Raw genomic sequence first — 25,148 nt, 5'->3', positions numbered from 1 at the left:
CTTAGTGGGGATAGAGAGAGAAAAAAAGAAGTAGAGAGAGAATGAACAGATGAATTTTGATGAAAATAGGCTGAAATTTAGGCTTTTATAGCCTCTTCAAAATGATGTCGTTTTGACATTTAAAAAAGTCCAAGATCTACGCGTTTTCACCCAGGGTGACCTAACTTGTAGCATGACCCACTTCAACCCACTCCGCAGACCTTGCTACTGAGTTGAGCCGATTTCTCCTCGAGCCGAGCCGAGCCGAGCCTTCGAGCCATTTTCTGTGTTTGGAGTCGAGCCTCATTAACTCTCCAATCTAGTCGTTTCGAATTTTTTTTTGTATTTTTTATATTTTTTATTTTTTTATTTATGTGATTGTTTATTTTTAAGAGTATTTTTGCATGAATAAATTTTAAAAATAATATAAAATAAAACTTTCAAAAAATATATTTTTAAGAAAAAGTTGAAAGTATCAATTTTTCTTGAAAATAAAATTTTTTAAAAAATACATTTTTAAAGAAAAGTTGAAAGTATCAATTTTTCTTAAAAATAAAATTTTTTTAAAAAGACATTTTTAAAGAAAAGCTGAAAGTATCAATTTTTCTTAAAAATAAAATTTTTTTAAAAAAATATTTTTAAGGAAAAGTTGAAAGCATTAATTTTCTTTGAAAATAAAATTTTTTAAAAATATTTTTAAGAAAAAATTGAAAGTATCAATTTTTCTTGAAAATAAAATTTAATATATATATTTTTTTAAGGAAAGGTTGAAAGTATCAATTTTTTTTGAAAATAAAATGTTAAAGAAAAAGCATTTTTGAGAAAAAGTTGAAAGTATCAATTTTCTTATATAAAAGCATAAATTTTCATAAAACAAAAAAGAGATTTATATCAAAAGTCAAATCATCATTCTTTTTTTTTCATCATTTTTTTTTCTTGGATTTTTTTATATTAAATAATTCGACGATAGAACATCTACAAGAAAAGCAATAGTTTTATTGTATACTTTTGATGTGAAATTTTTTTTTAATTTTTTGTCAAAAGTATTGAAGTCAATTAAGAATAATTTTTAATAATTAATTACTTGATAAAATTTTTAAAGCTTAATGGATAACACGAAATTGAGCTGGTCCTATCTTTCGATGGGTGTTGTGAGGGTGCTATAATCTTTCTCACACGTAATCATACTTTCGGACCTAGTTCTGATTTCACAGACATTGAATCTACCTTTTAAAAATACCTAAGCTAAACTTAGAATTTTTCTTAAAAAATGGACAGATTCGGTTAGGTGACCAATCGCACCTAAATAAAAAAGATCAGTGATGACTCCTCAATGTAATATCTAGCGATAGATCCCCGAATCTATATATTATGACAGTTTCTTAAATTAAGTCCTACCAAACTATTGAGAGATTTAATGAATCTTTTTTCTAAAACAGTAAAATAAAATTTTATAAATACTTTTATAACAAAATCTCACTAAACTATTGAAAGATTTACCTCAAAATAAGTCTTATCAAATTTTTTTGAATAAAATACTATAACAAATCAGATGACGAAACCTTTTAAGAGTGGGACACTAATTTTCATGAATACTCTTGAGGTGAGAGAATTATCTTAAATTACTACCAAACTATTGAAGTAGTTGTAAGACTAATTTTTTATATTAAATATTTTGGTAAATTACAAACATGTTCAAAGCTTGGATAATTTAGAATCAAACTGATACCATAAATTGGATGGACATTGTAAGGATGCTATAACCTTCCTCACACGTAACTACACTCCTGAATCTAAATCTAGTTTAGTGAATAAACTCGATTAGGTGACTAATCATACCTAAATAAAAAAGATTGGTGGCAATTACTTCTAATCTATGTCTAACAATAGATCCACAAATCTATACATTATAATACATAGTCCAAAAGGCTTGAGAATTATACAATAATGACATGTTTTCCATTAATCCTTTCTAAAACCACGATTATCAAACTATTGGAGAATTGTTTCTTAAATTAAGTCTTACCAAATTACTGAGAGATTTAATGAATCTTTTTTTTTAAAACAATAAAATAAAATTTTATAAATACTTTTATAATAAAATCTTACTAAACTATTGAGGGATTTACCTCAAAATAAAGTCTTATCAAATTTTTTTGAATAAAATACTATTATAAATCGACGACGAAGCCTCTTCAAAGTGAGATACTAATTTTCATGAATACTCTTGAGGTGAAAAAATTATCTTAAATTGCTACCAAACTATTGGAGTAATTGTAAGACTAATTTTCGATATTAAATATTTTGGTAAATTACAAACATGTTCAAGGCTTGGATAATTTAGAATCAAACTAATATCGTCCATTGGATGAACGTTGTGAGGATGCTATAACCTTCCTCGCACGTAACCACACTCATGAATCTAAATCTAGTTTAGTGGACAGATTCGATTAGGTAACCAATCATACCTAAACCAAAAAGATTGATGACAATTATTTTTAATCTATGTCTAACGGTAGATTCACAAATTTATACATTATGACACTTGGTCCAAAAGACTTGAGAATTATACAATAATGACATGTTTTCCATTAATCCTTTCTAAAACCATGACTCTCGTGAGAAGGAAAGCTTTGCCATGTTTTGCTATTTGACAAACAAAATTATGTTAAATGAAGCAACACTGTTAGAGTAACATTTGTTGGATTTAATTAATTAAACATCTCCTTTAAAAGGTAACTTCTAAATCTAACTATTGTAACGTTAGAGGTAAACTTTCAGCTAGGGTTGATTTCTTGGCAAATGCCTCAGCCTTTTGTGAGATATTGCATATAGTCTTACGACTTTTCTTTAGGAGGCAAAAGAGAAAGAAAATGGACAAAGGTAATTGATAAAATCCTAGGGGAAATGGAATGGTTCTTTTGCCTATCATTGTTAGGTTAGTTGAGGACTTTAAGCTGCATAAATGGGTGAGGAAAAAAGTGATTAGATGAAAAGAAAAAGAAAAAAAAAAGGGTGGGGATGGGGATGGGGGTGATGATGTTAAAATCCAGGAGAACAAAAGAAGGAATAACTTTTCCTTTAATTTTTTTCACCTTTTATTTGCTTTGCTGAGGTTTTACACAAAGGGGGGTTTGGCTTTAAGCTTACAGGCCCCAGTGACACACGAGGTAAATATCACATATCTCTGCCATTGAAAGCCACTTATAGCGCAGCAAGATGTTAATGGAGCAGACAGATTAACAAATCAAACTAAAGTACATATTAATTGCTGTCTCTCTCTCCAAAAAAAAAAAAATCAAAATGAGTAAGAAGAAAGAGATATAATGGGACTTAACTTTAACCAGACAACCCATAAATTAAAAATCAAGGTCATGGCCAAAAAATCAATAAAACAAAATTTTATTAGGAATTTTAATAAATTTTAACCTGCAACCTATAAAACATCAGTTCATGCTATTTTTACCAACAAAATTTAAAGTGAATGTCCTCCCAAACTTATTAACTATCTACTATATATCTTTCCCAATATTCCCCACCTTTTTTTTTTCCTTTTTCTAATACAACAAAGTCGACCAAATATTATGGCTATAAATAAATAAACCAAGTTTATTTGATAATCTTAGGCTCAAAATTATTAATATTAATGTAGAGAAAAATTAGTGATTGGAGAAAAAGTAGAAAACAGATTAACAAAAACGCTTTTTTCATGCAGGCCAAAGCCAATACCTGCGTAGCATGGAATTTAGCTTTATCTTTTGCTTTTTGCATGGACAGTGAAGTGAATGACTCAATACCACTTGCTTGACAAAATATTTCATGGAAAAAAAATAACTTACGACTAAGAAATTTGTCAGTCTTTTTCCTTTTCAAAGTCATATTGGACAATAAATAAACCAGAGAAAATAGACCCCTCTCTCTCTCCCTCTCGTTTCTCGTCTATCAGCCCTCCCCAGGCGCGTGCTGTCACCTTCAAACGGGCGTGGAGGGTTGGAGGGGAGGGGGTTAGGACAGACTGAAACAAAGGAAGAACCGGCTGTCTTGATTTGTAGCATGATGATTGTGCTTCTGCCACGTTGCAATTTGATGACTCTCCTCTCTGCATGGTAGCTTTTTAGCAATTATTGCAGTCATGATTACAGCTATCTCTCCCCCACTTTTTTTGGGTTTCTTTTTTTAATCGGAAATTATGCTGAGATAATGGATATTTTACCCTTCACATATAAATTAAATAGCACAAATTTTAGAGTGTGAGAGCTTCACTTTAACTCGAGCTTATCCAGTCACAAGCCATATTGTTGGCCTGAGGCACGTGCGAGTCACATGATAGATCAATGCTGATTAAGCTAGGAATTGTTTTCTTTTTGTTTAGCAACATGGTTCTTTTGACAATTATAATACATAACCCATTTTTTTAACATTAATTTTTCAATCCCCTATAGAGACGATGATAAGAAAATTTGGCATTCAAAGTGTACGTAGGTAATTTTCCAAGCACTAGCAAACAGTCGACCTAACACATGAGAGAATAGAGAGGAGTTTAAATGCCACTCCTCTTCAAATTCTCCATTTGAGAGAACCAATTTGTAAAAGATTGCATTAATTAGAAAAGTAATTATGTGAGGGGTGAAGACTGAAGCCTAGTAATTATGTGTAAATATGCTTTGTATTTTGTTGACTTGCTTTTCATCTTTCAAATTCAATAGACATTTATTACTACTTAGATTTAGGGTATAGGGCAAGAAAATATTATAATATGAATATATCCATTTCATTCAAATTATATTTTTGAAAAAATCAATTATTTATTACATATTATTTGTGTTAATTAAATGGCAAAATTTAAGCATGTATACATCCAAAACATAGGTCAAGGGTCCGTCACTCATCTTAATTATCCAAGAAATAAAAACTTTAAGCTCAAATTGACATTAAAGATGAAGGTTAAAAGAAAAAGAAAAAAACACCAATGCAAATTCTAAATCGTAAGGGGCATTGGATCTTTCACTTTATTTTATAGCTAAAAACTTAGAGTTTGAAAAGCCCTAATATTGTTGATAATAATTATGGGACATTAACTAATTCCTTTTGGGTGGCCACAATTAAATCAAGTTAGGTTATCTTATTTCAAATGTCAAACTCATTGAAGAGAGCTTTACTTCCGATTAAACTAACTAACTACTCTTTTGGATTTGAGGCCACGAATTGTTGATTAGTAATAATGAAATTTAATAAGGGAAAGTCATTTTCCCTTTCAAAAAGACAATGCGGGGGATGGGGGAGAAGAGTCAATGTTATCACACTGCGGAACATCATCTGTATTGCAATTGAAGACAAGTTGTCTCATATGCTTAGTATGATGGAAACCCTCATCAGACCCCTAAACTATTTAAACTTAATTTTTCAAGCAATTCAAAATCTCTTTTCTAATCATATACATATATATATATATACACACACACACACACAACAAACACAATCCTAGATCCAACCAATGTTTCTAATTGATTAAACATGTTCCCAAACTCTCTCATAACAATTATATCGTGCCGACAATTTTGATACTTAAATGTGCGAACACAAGAATTAACAGTAATCTATACAAAATTTCCAACCCTAGTTTGCAAAAGCCACATTGTCGCATTTAATTTATAATAAAAACATGATGAAGAAAAAAAAAACACCTATATGGCGAAATAGGTTTAATCGAATAGCATTGAATTGAAGGAACCGTATACATATGTACCTCCTAAAAAAAGAAGGAACAAAAACTCAGTCTATTAGTTCTATTCTTTATTCTTTTCTACAATTCCCTCTTATTGAGCTGCATCTACTTCCGAAAATGTCTCAAGTCTTTAACCTAGCTAGCTCCCCTATGGCCCCAACTATAACTATTGGGAGAATACCACAGTATTGAGTTTTCACATTGACCAACACATAAAGACATGAACCACACAATCACCAAACTCTTTGCCCTACTACTGCATATATAGCACAGTAGAGCAGTACCCCCAATGCCCTAAACAAGGACCATATTCAATGAAATTAATGTTTATAATGTTTAAAAAGGTCGAAGGGAGAAAGAAAAAAAGACACACACCCACCCAAAAGCATAAATAAGGTAGATGTTTCGAAATTCACAGAGAAAGAAAAAAAAAGGGTGTGGGTGAGAAATAAAGAGGAAGTGTACAAAGACAGAGATGCAGCAAATAAAGTAGTGTAGCAGTGGAACAAGCAAACCAATAGACGGAGACTGAGGCTAAAAGCCTTGAGCTACTCAAACCCCCCGGCCCATCAGTATAGGGAAGAGAGGCCGTACTGTTTTTTGTTGGTTTTTGGGTTTTGCGGTCAGAGTCAGATCAGATCAGTAAATTCATTCATTCATTTTTCATAGCTGCACTGCACTCAGCACAGCACTGTCATATGCACATATATTCACAAACAAAGTCTACAGAATGTCAAAATAATTATTTTATCATCATTACACTATCATTCATTCATTCATTCTTGGTCCACGATCTTTTACACGTGTCAACTCAAGTTCGTTTGATGTGAACGACTAGAGAGGTTGCCAGTCGTCAGATTTACGGGTTCTTCAGAGGGGGGAAAGTGACTTGTGAAGCAGTGACGACAACGCTATTTTGACTCACCTTGTTTTCACCTCCAAATGCTATCCCCTTCCCCTCCCCAAAAGAAAAAGTAAAGAGAAAAAAAAAGAAAGCTTTTTTCTTTCTTTATTTATTTATTATTTGCATAAATAAAAATTTACAGTGATCGAGTAGGCCGAGAACTTTTGCATGAAAAAGTTGTAGTGAGGGCCCATATTATGTCATTCTGTCACAGCAGGATGCATGGTATATTCATGCAATAAACCTTCTTTTATTGCTTTTTGTTGCAGTTTCTATCTACTACAAATGATTAAATTATTATTCTTATTTCTTACCCACCTTCGAGTTTTTCATATTTATAACTTTTTCCCTCATTCTTAATTCCTTGTTCAAATAAAACTGCATTTTTTTTTTTATATTTGTTTCCAAGTTTTGGGCTTTTAGATCAATTGAGATAATCCAATGCCAATTTCAGAATGTTTTGTTGATGAGTTTGCATCATAATTTTGAAATTATTATTTATTATTTGTTATAATTTGTAACAAAGTTGGGGAAAAATTGTGTTTACAAGACATGAAGGCAGACGTCAAGCTCGCAAGCCAAATTATAAATCAATTGGTCAATTTGATAAATGAATTCCCTAAAGTGAGATAGAATTCTTTATTGGTTACCCTTAACTGGGCCAAAAATATTTCTTTTTCTTTTTCTCACCATTAAACAAAATGGCTCCAAGTTTGTTCATTATGGTCAAAACTCAAATTAATTAGTTCAAAATTATTGACTACAATCCCAAGAATTTGATCTTTGTAATGCAGCTGGCTAGGGAAAATCATATTGGTTCAACAACAACTTTATGTGTTGGATTTTTCAATTTCGTCAAGCATTAAATGATTTTGACCTTAAAAAGCATACATTCTTAGACTTTATACTCCAACCATTTTTTTTTATTTGCACATTGAATAAAATTTACTGACAAAAATACAAGAAAATATACCACCAAGAAAGTCCTAGTAATAACAAAGTCTTACAACAACAAAGGTATTGTCTTCTCTTATTCATAGGAAGTTGAACAAGTTTTATGTTTTCCTTACAACACAACGCATAATAAGGCGAGAATCTCGCGGGAGCCAACGCCATCATTCTTGTTCTTCTTCTTCTTCATGTGAGAACAAAAGGCATGTAGTAATAATATCCCCGCATACAAAGAATTTTTATTTTAATATTATTCATTCACAGGGCCTACGGGAAGGGCTACGGTCAAAGACATGAGGTCGCTGTCAGGACCAGAGAAAGCAGCGGAGAGAGTGGGAATGAAAAGGAAGGAAATGTTAACAAAGGGCTCGAGGATTGAGGCAAAAACATTTTGCAATTCATTGCTTTATGATTGACGCCTCGCTGACAGTGCTGTCATCGTAGCAGAAGAGGCAGCTGCAGCTGGGAAAACAGAAGCAGAAGCGGGCAGTAGCGAAAGCTCTGTCATTTCATTCATCTACTACGGGCAGAGTGATGGCGACCATACCTTCCTCCTTTGCCCTTGCTAAGGCCAGTCCTGTCTTTGTCTTCTCGGCACTCAAGACGGGCTACTATATCATATGTCTTTGCTCCAACGTACTAATAATAAAATAAACTAAAAATAGAACCCCCAACAATCTTTGATTCAATCAAATAACATTTCATTAATGTTTCACAATTCACATTAAACTCTTAGGCTGTTTGCTATGTTTTTAAATTACATTTTCCCATTTAATAGCCTCTTTTGAATCATATAATTTCATACTGACAGCAGAAGAATATTCCAAAGGAAATATCATCAACATGACATTGGTGATACCGATATCCTCTTAGCCTGGTAAAGGCAAAAGGCAAAGAAGAGCAGTAAGTAGTATTTTTGAACTGCATTAATGATGTTCATGCCATAAATTAACGACACCAAGATTTTACTATGGACAGATAAAAACCATTACCTAACTCCCTTTGTTAGCAAAAATATTCACTGATTGTACGATAATCCAACAAAATCTACCCAAACTTTTAATATGGAGAGATAAAGAAAAGTTAGAATTTGAAAGGGATAATTAGATGAATAGAAGAAAGAGTTGGGGCTATGTTTTAGCAATGTGAGAAGCTACGAGGGGAAGTGAAGATGTCAGAAAGTTAACAGGAGAGGAGGGAGGCATTGAAACCTGATTCAGAATGGGAGGTTTTTTTTTTTTTTTTTTTCCTTTTATCTTTTTATCCGAAAGTCTGAAATGAATCATTCATTCATAATTAGGAGCTTTTAATGCATTGGTGATGGGATGATGTGACAAATGCTGAAACGTTTTATCTTTGGTGGTCCGGGGGACTACCACCACAACCACTACACTCTCTCATTGACTTTCCCACCACTCAAACAGGAGAAGACCATTTCTCTCTTTCTATTTCCCCCACTTTCCCTCGTATTTTTCTTATTTTCCTATCTTTTTCTGGAAAAGAAAACAAAACCCATCTGTTTATTCAGTTTGATTATCGCAATAGGAGTATATACATATATATAGATTACCTGCTTGATTCTTTTGGTTTCTGTTTTTATAGATTTTTGAGTTTCAAAAGAGTAAATTTGGATATTTGCACCATCTCATAAAAATACTTGAAATTATTTGTGCAATGACTTCAAGCCTGAAAAAGTACAACAAAAGAATCTCTGTAATGCATGTAGAAAAAATTAGCAATTGATTTTGCCATTCTTTCCTTGCAGTTCAATCTGAACCAATAAGGTAAATCTGTAAAGGTGATTACCAAAGTGCTCTGTTCCCTACCCCCCCCAAAAAAAAAATGCTTTTGTTTTTTGTTTAATATATACATTTCTTGAAAATTTTGAAGCACTTCTTTTCCGAAGATGGTCATAAAGCTCTGGACCAGTGGACCTCATTGAATTGGTATCCAACTATCTTATCTTGGTCAAAAGCTAAACCCGTTTGAAGTCTTGAGCTCGCTTCTGTCTTGACCCATTTCTTATCTCACAGACTGAAGTCCAAAAGAGCAGGGAAAGCTAATAATAGTGGAACATCCAACACATTTTTTTTGGGTTGAAAATTCAGGCCAAGTTTAAAGACAGAGCCCAACCCATAAACGCAATGTTTGTTGGATTGAATCATTACCCAATAATTAAAATGAACTACTGTTTAACCCTTATCCATTCTCTTCTCTCTCTCTTGCTCTTTTCTTTACCCAGATTAGTTGAAGCAAATGGCTGGTGCAAGTGCAAGCGGCAGTGCCACGCTCTGCTTCTCATCGCAAAACCCAACCAAAATCCTTCATTTCTGTTCCAAAACACATTCTTTTCACTTTGTAAAACCCATAGCTTCTGCCGTTAGATGAAACTCTGTGAGACTCATCAGCCCAATTCATGGCTTCTCCCGCAACTGTTTCTCCATCAACACTACCCGTTATGAGGTCAAGAAAAGCAAAAAAAAGAAAATATTTTCTTTGTAGGTTTTAATTTATAGCCTTTTTTTGGCTTTTTCTTTCTTGTTTTTCTGATTGCTCGATAGACTATGCCAATTATATTAATTAAGCTTGATATATAAAGTTGTAAACTTTTTTTTGTTTGTCTATTCAAGCTTTTGGTTTTGGTCTCAAAGTTTCAATTTTGCTTTCTTTCTTTCTTTCGGGGACTTTTATTGTGTAATAATATAATTAGTAAATAAAATATCAAGATTAGAATCTGAATGTATGATACTTGTATATAGCTGAAATTGGATCACTAGAAAAGCATATTCTTCTTTTCAGGAAGGAAATTTTATAGATATAGTTATCAATAAAACCAAATAACTATGCCAATGAATTCTATCTATGCCATTGTCTGTTGAGATTCATTTCTTAGATTGACTGTGCCCCATGTATGATAAAATTTCTATAGTGAAAATCTCTTGTACTAGAAGGAAACTGCCAAAGGTCCGTCCATATATGAGTTCATGAATTTAGGATGTTTTCTCTTGATTTCCCAGTCATTTTTATCATTTGGGTTTGTTTTGGGGCCATACTTATTCCATGGAGCATGTTACAGTTCTCTGACGGGTTTCTGAAGTGGAACTAAGGTTGCAACTTGGCGGCCAAGATGTTCAGAGTGCCAAAGATATATTTGTGGATGCGGATGGTACTTCTCTAACTGTTAAAGTACGGCAGGATGGCTCCCTCATCACTCTTATAGAAACTAATAGTCTGTTTGAGAAAATAAAGCCTGCCGAAACAATATGGCTCGTGGCACTGAGTATGAATAACTTAAAATATTATAGATATTTATAAATTTAGATTTATTGTCTTGTCTTGAACACATATATAGATGATGATCAACTTGTTATTAACTTAAAGAAGCAGGATCCGGATTAGAAATGGCCAGATATTATGGATTCATGGGAGTCGTTGTCAGCTGGTTCTATGCAACTCCTTAAAGGAAAATCAATCTACATTGTTGGGGATTCCACTGAAATTAACCAAAAGGTGGCTCGTGAACTTGCTGTTGCACTTGGGTATTTGATCTACATTCCACCAATCCTATTACATACCTGTTGCTTCTTCTTCTTGATAATTGACTTTCTCATATCGTGTGTTCTTATTTTGAATCTTCATATTTTTCTTGCCTGTCATCCTAATTTCAGAAGATAGAAAAAAAGACTAGTCCTTGTTCCTCAAATTAAGTTCGCAACCTTCGGTGACATAGTAATAGTCGAGGTTAAATCATTAAAAGCAAGAATTGTATTATACCTATATTTACTGTACCTTGATTTGCTTATAGATGATTATTTCATATTTCCTCTTCCCTAACCATTTGATTAGTTGATATGATTTCAGGTATACACCACTTGATACAAAAGAGTTAAGAAACTTTCGCCAAGCAAACTGTTGATTCGTGTGAGTACATTTCTTTTTTTTTTTTAGTAAGTGTTGGTTACTAATTGTTAAACCTAGCTCCCCGAGGCGCAAAGATATATGCACATGATTGGACCTGAATGCCCTCATTCATTTGCTCTCATGTATAGTTACATACATAAATGATACATGTACATGGGTATGTCTCTCTGTCCTTCCATGTCTATAGTACTACAAGTCAATATTTTTTACTTTGGAAGCACCTTAAGTCTATAAGTGTGGCTTTTTTTGGAATAATGTTACCCATATATACATCTCTATCTATGCGTCTGTGTGAAGATAAGCTCTGGATCGACTCTGTAATCTGTGTACCATTGAATCTTGTCTTCTGCAATATAGCCAGTACAAATCCTTATATCAGAGCATGAACTCTTGCTTGCCTTTTTCCATTAGTATATACTTCCAGTTACTCTGTAATTCATATACAATCATCTTTGCCACAATTTCTTACAGATATCTTTGCTGCTTTGACATTCTACTTCACATACTTCATACGGCAAAAGAGATTTACTATGATCTACTTCATATTTTGTTGCTATCAAATGACTTCAAGATCCAGTGTTCTACAGACTCAGAGTGCTATCTCTTAAACAGCTTGCAGATATTAATTAGTTTGATCTGCTGCAGGGGTGCTTGCTGAAGGCTCTGATTCTGTGGCTGAAGCAGAAAGTGCAACACTAGAAAGCTTAAGTAGGTAAGGCATATGCCTTTATTACTTCTTTTTATTTTGTTTTGTCATTAAGTACATATAAAAAGGCCTTTCTTTGGCTTGCTTGTTCTGGCAGTCATGTCCGGGCTGTAGTTGCAACCTTAGGAGGGTCACATGGGGCTGCTGGAAGGATTGATAAATGGAGGCATCTTCATTAAGGATTCACTGTCTGGTTGTCACAGACTGAAGCTATAGGTAAATTTGTGTTTTCCTTTTGTCCATTTATTTACCTCAGACAAGCTACTGTCATCAATCGTTTCTTGTTGATAATTTTTTTTTTAAAAAGTGCTTTCATAATTAACTGAACTTTTGCTATTAAAGTACTTTTACCTGTAATTAGGCCCTTAATAATTCTGTGACCTAATGGATGCTCCACGTGTCTGGAAGCTAGATGTGCACTCAAGGTGCAAAAAGTAGCTATTAGAATAATTTTCTGTAACTCCTGAAGTTCGGATGCAGATGAGGGTTCAGCAGAGGAAGCCAGAAGGCATATTCAAGATGGTAGTGTTGGCTACTCAATGCAGATGTGGTTGTGAAGCTCCGGGGTTGGGATGCTGACTATGCCAAAAGCGTAGCTCAGGCATCCTTGAGTGCCCTCAAACAGTTAAATCATATCGGACAAGAAACTTCCAGGCATATATCCATCAATGCAGGAGTCCATAAATGGAAGGCCTGTCTTGTGTTAATTATAAGGTAATCAAATTAGAAACATTTGACCTTGGAATAACTATGGGTGAGTTGTGCCATGTTTTATACCTTGTAATTTAACAGAAGTAGAATGACTTGATATAATTGAATAGAAAACGAAAAACATAAATGTAAGAAAGAATCAAGTATTTACACTTAGTTTAGGAGAAATTGCTCACTATTGTTTTATGCTTTTGGTTTTTGAAGGAAAGAGTTTTGGATGTCGTGGGGATTGGCCAAACATCAAGCCACCGGGGTGGGATCCATCACCTGCAGCTGATGTACCACCTGCTACATTGCAAAATTTATTATGTAGAACCAAAAATAGTAATCAAGTCGGAAATTTTATTGCTTGGTTTCTTTTTGTTATCCTACATAGTTTGAGTGTAATTTTCTTAGAACTTTATGAGCCTTTTTCTTTTTGGTACAAAAATTTTAAGAGTAAATAAGTGATTCAATCTTCCAAATCAGAAAAAGTTAAGCTAAACCCAACAGTCCATACCAAGGGGATATTCAAAATGATTCCAGCAAAAAGTTACAATCTGAACTCAAATCTCAAACTTTACTGAAAAATTTCTGCCAAATAAATCAATTTTTTGTTGATACTTTGTGAGCTTTTATCTTTACTGATTTGTCTGCTTTCTCTGTTTATATGACTTACATCATAGAGCACTTTCCTTTTTCTGTCTTCGATATTACATCCGTCAAGAAACTTGACCATCATATCAAAGCTTATACTACCGGCAGCCAGAATGACAATTGGCTTCATCAACGTGGAATTTCAAGGCGACAAATGAAGCCTGAGTCGCAAATTATTACTATTAGTATCGATCGATTTTGCACAATTGATCTTTGCCTAGCTTTCTTAGGTTGGTAAAGAACAATTTTTACTTGGTCCATTAAACATCCTTATTCCTTAATTAAAGAATCATCAACAGCATCCCTGTTGAACACAAACGTAAACGCAAGTTCAAACGCTTCGCTCCACGAACCACCTCAAATTTACTCTTATACTTACGACCACATCTGTTCCAACACCTATTCCCTAATTACACAATTAAATTGTCACAATCGTTACCACTCAACGGCAACAACTGCAGAAATTAAAAATAAAAAATCGTTTTGGCGAGTAAGAGAAGATTGGCTTTTGAAGTTTGGAGCTCCCCCGTCGTCAATATTGAGTATAAACCCCATAACCCAAATCTAGTACAAGTGCCAGGCAACAATTATTTAATCATAAGATAACGATGCAGCTTGTCCACATTTAGAAAAATAACTATGATAGGGGGATAGGAAGCCAGTTCAGGTGAAAACAGGTCTTCAGTTTTGGCATAGCCAAATCCTTACTACTAAAGAGATATATCTAGCAATTAAACCATATTAAAAAAAAAAAAATACAGATCTAAGCCTACGGTACCTTCAAACACATCCACATCATGTCGACGCATTTCAGTAAAAAAGCAGGAAGTGACAATCACCGGATAAAGACCAAACTGAAGGACAAACTTCTTTGGGTCACCATGCAGCAGCCCATACCACACCAAAATGTCAAATGGTAACTCAAAGGCTGTCAGGACCCTCCATGTTCTGCTTTGCAACCTCCAATTCATGCCTAGATGGGATCTGCTAATTGCCAGAAAACTAGATTAGGTTAACGTTAAATCAAATCAACCTCTTGTAGTACCCTTGCAATTGCAGAGCTATTAAATCATGGCACAAAGTTTCAATCACACCTTGCATTGGAGAGATATTATTGTTGACCTCAACAAATTATCTCCAACTATCAATCTCAATTTTTTGACAAAATCATCACGACTCATCTTCTTTGTCTGATAAAGCATCCAAAAATAATATAAAACAGAAGAATAAGAAACCTTATTTAAAAACAGATGGAAACTAATGATTAAACATACTTTTTAACATACCCTGAATAGTTCATAATGATCAGTGACTTGGTCGATATCTTTCTGAGGAATTTTTTTTGAGATAGCAGCAAACAACATAGGGAAAGGCATCCAAGGGGATTTAGGGGTCTTTGAAGTGTTTGAACCCAGGGTAGGATCATTTTCTTGGGATCCCCCTGAATCTGCAGTTTGGTGATTAATACTCCCCTAAATGACAAAACAATATCAGCAGTAAACATAATTAAACTCACCAAAAGAATTATCAAAACTCACATATTCAGCCTCCAAATATCAAGAGTATAAAGGTTGTTTGAGTTGCTGTATGACATGAAGTGATAAACATAGGAATAAGGGCAGCCTCATGATGCAGAGACTGATAAATTATTCTGTTCATTTTAAAATTTCTTATCAGCGTGTATATATTTCCCTCCATACCTCTAGCTAACATTAGTCAACATTATTATCATATAAACACTATAAAAACATATCACAGCCGCATCACAAGATTGTTGCATCTACAGCTTCCGAACACATTTCAAAAGTTAGCTTGGAGAATCTGAGAGCTCAAACAGCAACCACACATCGCACATTGTTGCAGGACAAAAGAGCAAGCAAATGACCAGTAGGAACATAGCATCTCTCAGAGAGTGAGGACCTTAACACCAAACATATGCTATCTTGAATTTTTTGACAGATTGGTAGATATTGTATAGCAATTTGAAACGCTTGTCAAAACCCATTTGTGCAAAAACCATAAACTCCCAAGAGTCTGCTTGCCAACAGAAGACAAATTCCCACAAATACACAACTAGGAAGCAATCACTGGTGTTGATCCACCACAGAGTAGGATCAAGTTTTTTAATGATACTACTTATCATTACACCATCGCAATGTTCAACTGTATAGAGAGAACTTGAAATGCATAATACAGACATATCACTCACCAATTCACCAGCAGATGACATTAATGGTAAACGATCCTGTAGTTGCTTCAAATATGTGATGCCTGAAACAGCATGATTAGTCCCACTTCCTATCAAATGCCCTGTCGGAACAACATAAAACTTCAAGAGCTAAAGAACTGGAAATATTTCAAAAAAAGGAAACATATGATAGCCATACAGAATTTGCTGAAGACACAGCCAACAAACTCATTGAACCAGTAGTTGGAGTGATCAATGATCTCTTGAATGAAAAACAAAAAGCCCCACCAAAAGAGGACATATCAACACGTCATGGAAGAAGCCTTGTTTCTTAAATTAACAAACTTAAAACCTTTTGCCATCCAAATTTGAAATGGAGATTGGACGGTTGAGGTCGTTTAGTTGATTGCCAACCATCAAAATTTAATCGCCATGTTCCATGAGTTGCGTAGAGTTTCCAATTTGATGTTAGATGAAAGAAAGGACAAATGAATATATTAATAAAAATAAACAGCATTTAAAGGAGAAATATATCACCTTTAACATTGGAGGAGAGCTTGAATGTAACAACAAATTCTGGATAAATGTGAGTGTTGATATTCATGTTCCAAATAATATAGTACTTTGGATGCTCAAAATCATCCACACCGCTATCAACATCCTCACTGCTAGGAAGACAGCGTCCACTTCCAGGGCAAAGAAGCTCCGTCTTTCCCAATATTACACGACATAATATCATGTAACGTACCCCATTTTCGTCAACATCACAATAGTTTGCACTGCATAGATAAAATATAAATGTTCAGTCCTCAACATCACCAGAGTATGGAAAATAAAAATTGAAAATGTATACATGAGATAAGTAAAATTCATCTGGTTGGGATTGTAAAAACAAATGGCAGATAAAGGAAGCAGTGAAAAAAAAATAGAAAATCACCAGCCAGTGGCAATTAACACTTAAAATGTTAAAGATATCAAAGATAAAAAGCAAAGAAAGTAACTTTTTTCATAGCAGCAAGAAGTACATGTTCAGGGTGAACCTGATATGAACATGAATCCATAAGTTCAACATGACATTTTCCCTAAATTTCAGTAGAGTTGAATCCATAAAACCATTACTGTGGAAGATAAGATAATGTAACCTTTTAGGACACTTAAAACAAAGAGTAGAAGTCAACCATCCCTTGGATCAATTGGCATGTCATCGGAGTTGGCAATTGTAGGTTACGGGCTTGAGAGAGCTTAAGCCCGTAATGTCCTCTTCAGCCAGGTATGTTGTTGGGTAGGGGGGCTTAACAGTAGATTAGGAACTTAAAAAAAAAAAAAAAAGAGTACAAGAAAAAGACATCAAGGAGAAAATTCAATTCACTACATTCTAAGCACCTAAATAGCCAAGGCTCATTACAGGTAAAAATGGGCCATGAACTTCACCATTTTAAATGAGTTGCGGAAATGTTCTTCATGCATACTCACTCTGCTTCAGAAAAGCAGGTAGCTCTAATCCTTTCACAATCACAAGGGCCTAATCATTTTTCTTTGAAGGGCAAGAAGAAAAGGTAGTTTTCTTGATTTACAAAGTTTACTACACTAACAAAATTACAATGAAGCCTTGAAGCATTTTCTTCTCAGAAAATTAAAACAATAGAAGACTTGCATATTCAAAAGTATTCATAGCAAAAACAATGAAACAAAGCTCCTACCTGGCATTACTAAATTTTGCAGTAGCAAGATGAACACCAGCACCATACATGTATGGAATTGTGGAAACACCACAATACCCAAGCCCATGCCTTATGATGGCAGGGAGGAAAGCTTTAGAAGAAGCAAGCCAAGCATACTGAACATTTGCATTCCCCCGATACTTCTCCATAATTTGAACCTGCTCCTGGAAACGCTCTAATCTATATTGCGTTGAAGCACTGGAGCAAGGTTTTATATCAAGAATATCCATACCTCCACAAGGGTTCATACCCATAAGAAACATCTTCTCAACAGTTGAAGAATCCAACTGTTCATCCATCTCTACATCCACAAACTCATTCTCATGGACTAAGTTTATCCTTTTCTGTTGACTATGCTCAACAGCTTTGCTGGGTTTTGAGTCAGCACTCCACTTGCAATTGTCCGCAACTTCTACAGCACAATGACTGGAGGCAGGTTTTTGAACAATTTGAAAATGTCTAACAAAAGAACTTGATTTCCCACTACATTCCTTTAACTTCGATTGATCAACACCATTAATGTCAATCTCAACCTGTAGCTTGATCTCAGGGATGGCATATAATCCATTAAACATGCATTCTTGTTCATTCTCATATTCATGTTCGCAACAGTGATATGGTTCATCCTCAACAGCAAAAGCTTCAGGGAAGAAACAGCCACCTGCCTCGTCAATCCAAGCAATTGGTTGTTTCAAGCCAGTTTTACAGTCCAGTCGAAACATGTGCAAGAAATCTAGAACAAAAGATTGACCATCTTTCTCAAGCTCAATAGCTGGCTTCTTCGCATCAAGATCTTTCCTAATTAAGGCGATGAGATCATGGGGAAAATCAGTCCATTCACCTTTCTCAAAGATCATTATGCGCTTTGGAATACCTGTTTTCCTAAAATTTGAATAGCAAAGCAACAAAGATCTTTTTGAAGAATAACCACAACTCACAACTTTGCCTTTATGATCCTCCAATCTCCTCCGCTTGCCATGTTTCTGGGATAATAAACTCAAGCCAGGCAATTGTGGTGATATAACATGAGAAGATCCAGGAAAATACGTTGAATGCTGTGCTGTCCACTTTCTCTTGGTTCGCTTGATGTGGAGAAACCCAGGCTTACTATCCAATACCGTGGCGTTCGGTGCTTCCATTTCTACCTAGATCAATCCCTATCAACAAGTTTAAAACCAAAGCTTCTAGTGCAAAAGCGAAAACAAAGTCTAGCCTTCTACCAGTCTCAAAGAAAATGTCTCCTAAAACTTGACATGCAAATCCTGAAAAAAAAAAAGACATGTCAAGTCGCACTAAGTGAAACATAAGTAACAAAAGTTTAGACTAAACACAACCAATTCATCACGCAAGTGGCTCAAAGTTTATCAAACCAAACTTACTAGAATCGTTACACAGCAAGAGGACATACCTAGAACTGCAGTTAGTTTCCATCCTGTTCATATAGCACATTTTCATCTTGTGCATGCTCTTCTTTTTTCTTTACAAAATTAATTCACATAAAAGAAAGCAACTTCCTTATTTCATCCACAGCATTAAGTAGCCCTGCCTCCTATTGCATCAAATAACAGCACCTAAGAATATTGTGGCAAAGAATTTTATTAAAATTATTGTTCAACAATTCTTTGGTTTTTTTTTTTTCTTATTTGTGTGTTCAAATGTATAAAGAAATGCATAGATTTTTATCTTTCCTTGTTCTTTATTTCTTTCTTTCGAGTTTGTGAGCAACAAATTTTACAGATCAAATATCACGTTGACCTCAAACAAATCATCCAGAAATTTCACAAAAGCCAAAAATTTTACTCGGATCAGACAAAAAGTAAAGATATTATTAATCACGAAAACCTTGAAACAGGAAACCGCGTTGACCTGAAAAAATGAGTAAATTTTGTTAAAAAAAATAACACAAATAATTACGTAAATCTTTAAGTCAGAAAACCCCGTTGACCTCAAAAAAGCAAATTTAAGAAAAATTAAACTACCAAACGCTGATTGTTGTCAAGAAAATTGAGCAAAATTCAACGAATCCAAAGAAAAACAAATTCCGAAAACTGGTAATTTCCCGCAAATACTACGAGTCTCGAGAACAAAAATAGAAAGGAGAAAATACAAGATAAACCTAAAACATATTTTCCAAATTAACAAACTAAATGATTTTCCAAACTGAGACAAAAAAGAAAGCGAAAATTTAAGATTTCAAGAAATCGGGCAATTTCTTGTAAATACGGCGACATCGAAAAAATTAAAAAGAAAATATAAAATTCAACCAAGAATATTAATCCCTAAATTAAAAAATAAATAATTTTTTGGCCTGAAACAATGAGTCAAACAAAAAAAAAACTGAAATTAAAATTTTTGGAAATCTTGTAATTTCTCGCTAACACCACAAGATCGAAAAAATTAAAATGAAAATCCGAAAGCACATTTTCTCAATATTAACATACTGCAGTATCTTTGTTGATCCCCCCAAAAAAGTAATATTCCCAGAAATCAACCATCAAAAAAATTAATTATTCAACAAACAAATCCAAGGCCTGCAGATACCCAGATCTGGTCCGATCTACGGCCAATCCGCACTCAAAAAGTAAATCCAACCAAAAAAACCCTAGACTAAAAGAAAATGAAAGATATTACCTGCCGATGAGATAAATTTTGTAGTGATTCTTTTTGCATAAGAGAGGGTTCTTCTTTTATTTTTATTATTTTGATTTTTTTTTTTTTGGGAGAGAGGGGACTCTGAGGAAGCGAGAGAAGAAGAAAAAAAGAAAAATCGCAAACCCTAATTCAATATAAAAGACGACGCCGTTAATAAAAAATTACTCCTTCTCTCCTCGCCAGACTTTGAAGGTTTCTTCAGAGAGTCGGCGGCTTTGTGTCTCATCTCTCTCATTTCCTTTAAATCTTTTCCTTGCAGTTTTTTCTCTCTCTTCCTTGGACGAGACGCAAAGGGGAATCCCACAATGAACGCTCGTAGGAAAAGTGATAATGTTCCAGCTGTCACACATTATGTTGTCACTGTCGGTTTGTATCGGATCCGTGGTTTGGTTGACTCCGTAGTTATACGAAACATTTAATTTGGTTTGGGTGGTAAAGGTCATTTTCGGGATTGAAAAATCACTCAAAGGCGGTTGTTGGGATTTAGTAAGGGTAATTTTGGGATTCCATAATTTTGGTTGGGTAAAATTGGGAGTTAATTATATCTTTTATATTTTTATACGTTATAATTTTTGTTTTTTTTAAATAAAAAATTGTATTGTTAAAATAATTGAGAGGTGTGGCCCCAATTGAAAAAAGATAAACTTCGTGAGGTTGGCGCCAATCTGTCAATTTTTTATGGGTTAAAGCGTCTAACAATTAATATATAAAATATAAAAAATAAAAAAAAATAAAAAATTTATACAATTTAAAACTTATAAATACTATATAAATTTAATAAAAATAAAAAATATTTTATATTTAATTTATTGATATAAATTATGATATAATAATTTTTATATCTTATAAATATTAATATAAAAAAATAAAATTATATAAATACATAAATTATCGCCTTTCCAGTTGTAGCGTTGCTTTCGTTCAAGGTTGGGCGTGAAAATGAAACCAATCAGGTGGGGCATAAATTATCGCATATGCACAAACAGAGGCTCAACCAAACCTCTCAAAAAAGGTGCCCCCTTTCTATAAATACTGCAAGCATAATGTGGTGGAAGTGTCAAGTACAAGTGGTGGAAAAAAATAAAATAGCAAGAGTGAATAATGAGGTGGCAATACAGATATCGGTTTTGTTCAAGGAAAATTTTTTGTTATACAATCTTTATTAGCATTATAAATTAAAACATTTTTCTAACCATAAATCATTTATCTTGTTTGTATTTTTTATATTTACATTTTTTGGTGCTATTTTTTAAAGTTAAAAAATATATATATTTTCCATGTTACATATAAAAAAAAATGGATTGAAAATTAATAACTGATTAAAATTGCACCAAAAAATATAATAAAATGGTAAATTTGAATTTTTTTAAATAATCATTCATATAATTGTTTGTAACATGTATATATAGTACACAAATTTAACGTCATAATTTATTTTTAATAAAATATCAAGACTTATAATTCAATTGTTCAAAAAAACTCTACTACCAAAACCAAAAAAAAAAAAAAAAGAGGAAATCAACAATATTGACTTTCATGTCATGGTAGGGAAAGTCCAGATTGGAATGGGTGATTGACTGGTAAAAGTCTTTAAACAGCTATTTGTGAATTCGTAATACTTTAGACTTACTAAAAGAAAATTTTAATACAATGACTTGAATAATTTGATTAGGTAAAAGTCTTTTATGGAAAATAATTGTCTGGTTTAGCATCATCAACTTGTTGGCCAAGTAGATAACCAAATTTTATTTTTTCGCCAGCTGTAACCATGATACTACTAATAAAACATTTGTTTTTATATAAAAAAAAATTTAAGGAATTCAGAACTCATTTCTTATATTTATATAATTATTTTTAAAATATAATGTTAAATAAATTTATAATTTAACATTTATAATTTTTTATTATCAAATTAAAATTTATTATATAAAAATAAAATGAATTTTTTTGAAATTTATTATCTTATAAATTTAAATTAACCATCACCTATATCTCGAATTCGGCATGGACCATTGTCATACAATTGTTTTTCACAATCAGCCATTGATTTTTCATGTAAAATTTTTTGGAGTTTTTAATATTTTTTGTCAGATGTAATTTTTTATTAATATTTTAAATTTTAAAACTATAATTTTTAAAATATAGAAAATAAAAAATATCTTCAAAAAAAAAAAAACATTGATAGAAGATTAAAGGAACAAATATGAAAACTAATGAGTGATATTAAAAAAAATAGAAGACCAAAAGAGTATTTGGTTCAAAATTTGGAAACGACAACGGATAGTCCTCACTCTGACAAAATGATGATGTTATGTTATGCTGGTAGGTATATCAACGGTAGCTTACAAGGTGTGGCAAATGAAAAAGATTTATCGAGGGGAGAGGAACGGGCTGCTGGTACGTCAAAGCAAACAAAGCATAAAAGCACAGTGGGGGGCCAGGCATTCTTTGAATGCTGTATGTCATTGCAGTCTGTTTGTTTTAAAGTGGAGCTGTGACTTTTTTCTGCAAACCAAGAAACGAGGCGTTTGCTCCCAATCATCTTTATGGTTTGGGTCTTAAACTGTATGGTTCATACTTTTCATTTTCTAGTTATCTAAGTAAATACTCCACATCTTATTCATGTAAATTTTAAATAATATATTTTTTTTTATTTGATTTTGATGTTGCAATATTTTTATATATAATTTACAAAAATTATTACGTATGTAATCTTCTTTTATAATAAAATGACTTTACGTATGCATAAGACGTTATTGGTAGCAAATCTCTGGTGGCATTATTTGTGATTTGTTATATAAATTATTATCCAAAAAACAAAATATATATCATCTTCCATTTAGCTAATTAAATAGGTAAAATGATAAATAAAATATTATAATAATTATTTTATAATCTATTTAATTTGTATTTAAAAAAATTATAAAAAATAATCATTTATTTAGTATAAGATAATTTAATTTTCTAAAAATAAACAAAACTATTTTTAATATATAAAATTAAACTTACATATCTTATTATATATTTAAAAATTATATTAATAATTTAAATTATATATATTTAAAAAAATTATCAATAAATAAATTATTCTATCATAATAATTATACATATCAAACAAAAAATATAATAAAATTATTTAATTTAATTTAATTTATAATATCATTTTATCTTATTTTATCATAATCTTATATAACAAACACATCAATTAATTTTTTAAATTAATAGCCAAAAAAATAATAGAGTGTATTTTTTTCAGTTTTTACAAATTAATAAATATTAATATTTTTTAATTAAAATTGGAATGAACGATGGAGATTGAATCTTGAGATCCGATCAAGGTTGACCGAAAAGATTATACTATTGACTTTAGATCTTTCATTGAATTGTTGGAGAGACTTTTTTACTGGTAAGAAAAGATCAGAAGAAGAAGTGGCAATTGAATTTGGGGTTTTTATTGAAAAGAGAAGATCAGAAGAAGGGGCAATTGAATTTAGGGCAAAAATGGGAAGAACATCATCGAGCAAGGACGACGCTCAAGCCCTCTTCCATTCTCTTCGCTCTGCTTACGCTTCCACTCCCATCAATCTCAAGGTCTCTCTCCTTCTTCTTCCCTTTTAACTTTCAATTATCTGTTTCTTGAATTTCTAGTCCCATTTTTATTGGATCTTTCTGGGCGGTTTTCTGTGTGCAGATCATTGATCTATACGTGGGTTTTGCAGTCTTCACTGCTCTAATTCAGGTACTTCCTTTCATCTTCGTAAATCCCTTTTTCCTTGTATACATATTCTTTGCATGATGTTTAGTTGCTGAAAACATATTGGTTTATTCTTCAGGGTTTTTCAATTCTTTGCTTTCTCACTATATTTTACCCATTGTAGCAGTCTTCTTTGAAGGTGAACTTAAACAAAATAGATGAATTTGATAACAAATTAGAAATGCAAGTATACATTGAATGAATTAATGAGTTTAAAAGTAATCATACTGAACATTTTGAAATTCCATGAAAACCAGCTTACGATAGAATCTAAAAGAGGATTCTGACTGTTTAATTGTTGTACTAAGGTCATGTATCTTTTGATTTTGCTCTGTTACTCATTATACTTCTTGCTTCACCCCTTTATTGCAACCCCATTTTTGTTTGAATAGTTCTGTGCCAATATGTTTAGCTTAGTTGAATTAATGTTCAACAACTTGTTCCGTTCTTAAATCTTCGCTTAAATTACATTGGGGATCCACAGGTTTGTTACATGGCTATTGTGGGATCATTTCCTTTCAACTCATTTCTTTCTGGAGTGCTTTCTTGTGTTGGGACAGCAGTCCTTGCTGGTAAGTGGATTTTGTATCACAACTCTTAGCAATGTGAAAGGACCAATTCTGATACCGATTTGGTTTCATTTGGATCCAGTTTGTCTTCGTATTCAAGTGAACAAAGAAAACAAGGAATTCAAGGTAAGCTTTTTCGTATCTTCTGTTTTATACTCGGTAGTTAATGAGCAGTGGGGAGAAAAACAAAATCGAATGATCTTATTATCCTTCTAAATTGAAATGATTTGAGGAGCCGAAATCTTTATTTCCTCTCTTAACTTATGCTGATTGTTTTGAACTGCCTGAAACCCCACAAAATAACTTCTTTTCACCTTCAAGTCATTCTCCCCTTTATTGCCAAATCCCAATGCATAGGAGTGAACATTCTCGGCATATTAAATCCTGGACTTGATAATGCCGGTATCAATTGCAGGATCTACCACCTGAGCGAGCTTTTGCAGATTTTGTTCTTTGCAACTTGGTGCTCCATTTAGTGATCATGAATTTCCTTGGATAAATTGTGCCTCCAGGTTTACTGGACTGATATGTTCTCGGTTTCTGGCCGTGATTCATAATTATAGAATGAAATGAATTCTTAGGTGTTATTACGAGCTTATGCATAAGCAATATGTAATCTAAATTATGGTAGGAATTTGATGTTTTGTCTTTGGCTAAAACAAAAGACATGAGTTTCAATTTGCGTGTTCTGGTTACTTTCCGTGGTTATCTTTCACATAAGGCATTTCAGA

At 32.9% G+C, this 25,148-nt stretch overlaps 2 protein-coding genes and 1 pseudogene across 27 annotated transcripts; 2 read left to right on the top strand and 1 right to left on the bottom strand.

Annotated features, from left to right (window-relative positions):
• The first annotated feature begins 9,759 nt into the window (after positions 1–9,759).
• LOC111304551 (putative inactive shikimate kinase like 2, chloroplastic) lies at positions 9,760–13,771 on the top strand (annotated as a pseudogene).
• Positions 13,772–14,107: 336 nt separating this feature from the next.
• LOC111304492 (inactive poly [ADP-ribose] polymerase RCD1-like) lies at positions 14,108–20,308 on the bottom strand. 26 transcript variants are annotated; one of them, XM_089765265.1, is made up of 9 exons: positions 20,074–20,308; positions 19,285–19,308; positions 18,851–19,013; positions 17,422–18,704; positions 16,259–16,500; positions 15,743–15,843; positions 14,820–15,005; positions 14,628–14,723; positions 14,108–14,517 (listed from the first exon to the last, which is right to left on the bottom strand). In XM_089765265.1, the coding sequence occupies exons 4-9, from the start codon at positions 18,579–18,581 to the stop codon at positions 14,455–14,457; spliced, it is 1,848 nt and encodes a 615-aa protein (XP_089621391.1). In that variant the 5' UTR covers positions 18,582–18,704; positions 18,851–19,013; positions 19,285–19,308; positions 20,074–20,308; the 3' UTR covers positions 14,108–14,454. The 26 variants fall into 26 exon arrangements, with proteins under 26 accessions (XP_089621391.1, XP_089621396.1, XP_089621392.1 ...); XM_089765270.1 differs by having other exon boundaries at positions 15,743–15,804; XM_089765266.1 differs by having other exon boundaries at positions 18,851–18,991.
• Positions 20,309–23,397: 3,089 nt separating this feature from the next.
• LOC111304479 (dolichyl-diphosphooligosaccharide--protein glycosyltransferase subunit DAD1) lies at positions 23,398–25,112 on the top strand. The gene is made up of 5 exons (XM_022901028.2): positions 23,398–23,685; positions 23,786–23,833; positions 24,333–24,420; positions 24,500–24,543; positions 24,833–25,112. Exons 1-5 carry the CDS (start codon positions 23,596–23,598, stop codon positions 24,914–24,916), a joined length of 354 nt encoding a protein of 117 aa, XP_022756763.2. The 5' UTR covers positions 23,398–23,595; the 3' UTR covers positions 24,917–25,112.
• The last annotated feature ends 36 nt before the right edge of the window (positions 25,113–25,148 follow it).

Source organism: Durio zibethinus, chromosome 9, assembly GCF_047325235.1.
Source record: "Durio zibethinus cultivar Kanyao isolate XHJ-2024 chromosome 9, ASM4732523v1, whole genome shotgun sequence".
In the NCBI taxonomy this organism is placed as follows: domain Eukaryota; kingdom Viridiplantae; phylum Streptophyta; class Magnoliopsida; order Malvales; family Malvaceae; genus Durio; species Durio zibethinus.
This window is presented reverse-complemented; position numbering and strand designations above follow the sequence as displayed.

What these genes read in the sequence shown, in the direction of transcription:
- LOC111304492 (XM_022901065.2), bottom strand. Translation starts at nt 20,112, where the DNA reads ATGCAAAAAGAATCACTACAAAATTTATCTCATCGGCAG. An exon ending in AAAATTTATCTCATCGGCAG is followed by an intron (nt 18,588 to 20,073) that starts GTAATATCTTTC and finishes GGATTGATCTAG; the next exon opens with GTAGAAATGGAAGCACCGAA. An exon ending in TAATATCTCTCCAATGCAAG is followed by an intron (nt 14,518 to 14,627) that starts GTGTGATTGAAA and finishes GGCAATTAGCAG; the next exon opens with ATCCCATCTAGGCATGAATT.
- LOC111304479 (XM_022901028.2), top strand. Translation starts at nt 23,596, where the DNA reads ATGGGAAGAACATCATCGAGCAAGGACGACGCTCAAGCCCTCTTCCAT. An exon ending in CCACTCCCATCAATCTCAAG is followed by an intron (nt 23,686 to 23,785) that starts GTCTCTCTCCTT and finishes TTCTGTGTGCAG; the next exon opens with ATCATTGATCTATACGTGGG. An exon ending in TGGGACAGCAGTCCTTGCTG is followed by an intron (nt 24,421 to 24,499) that starts GTAAGTGGATTT and finishes ATTTGGATCCAG; the next exon opens with TTTGTCTTCGTATTCAAGTG.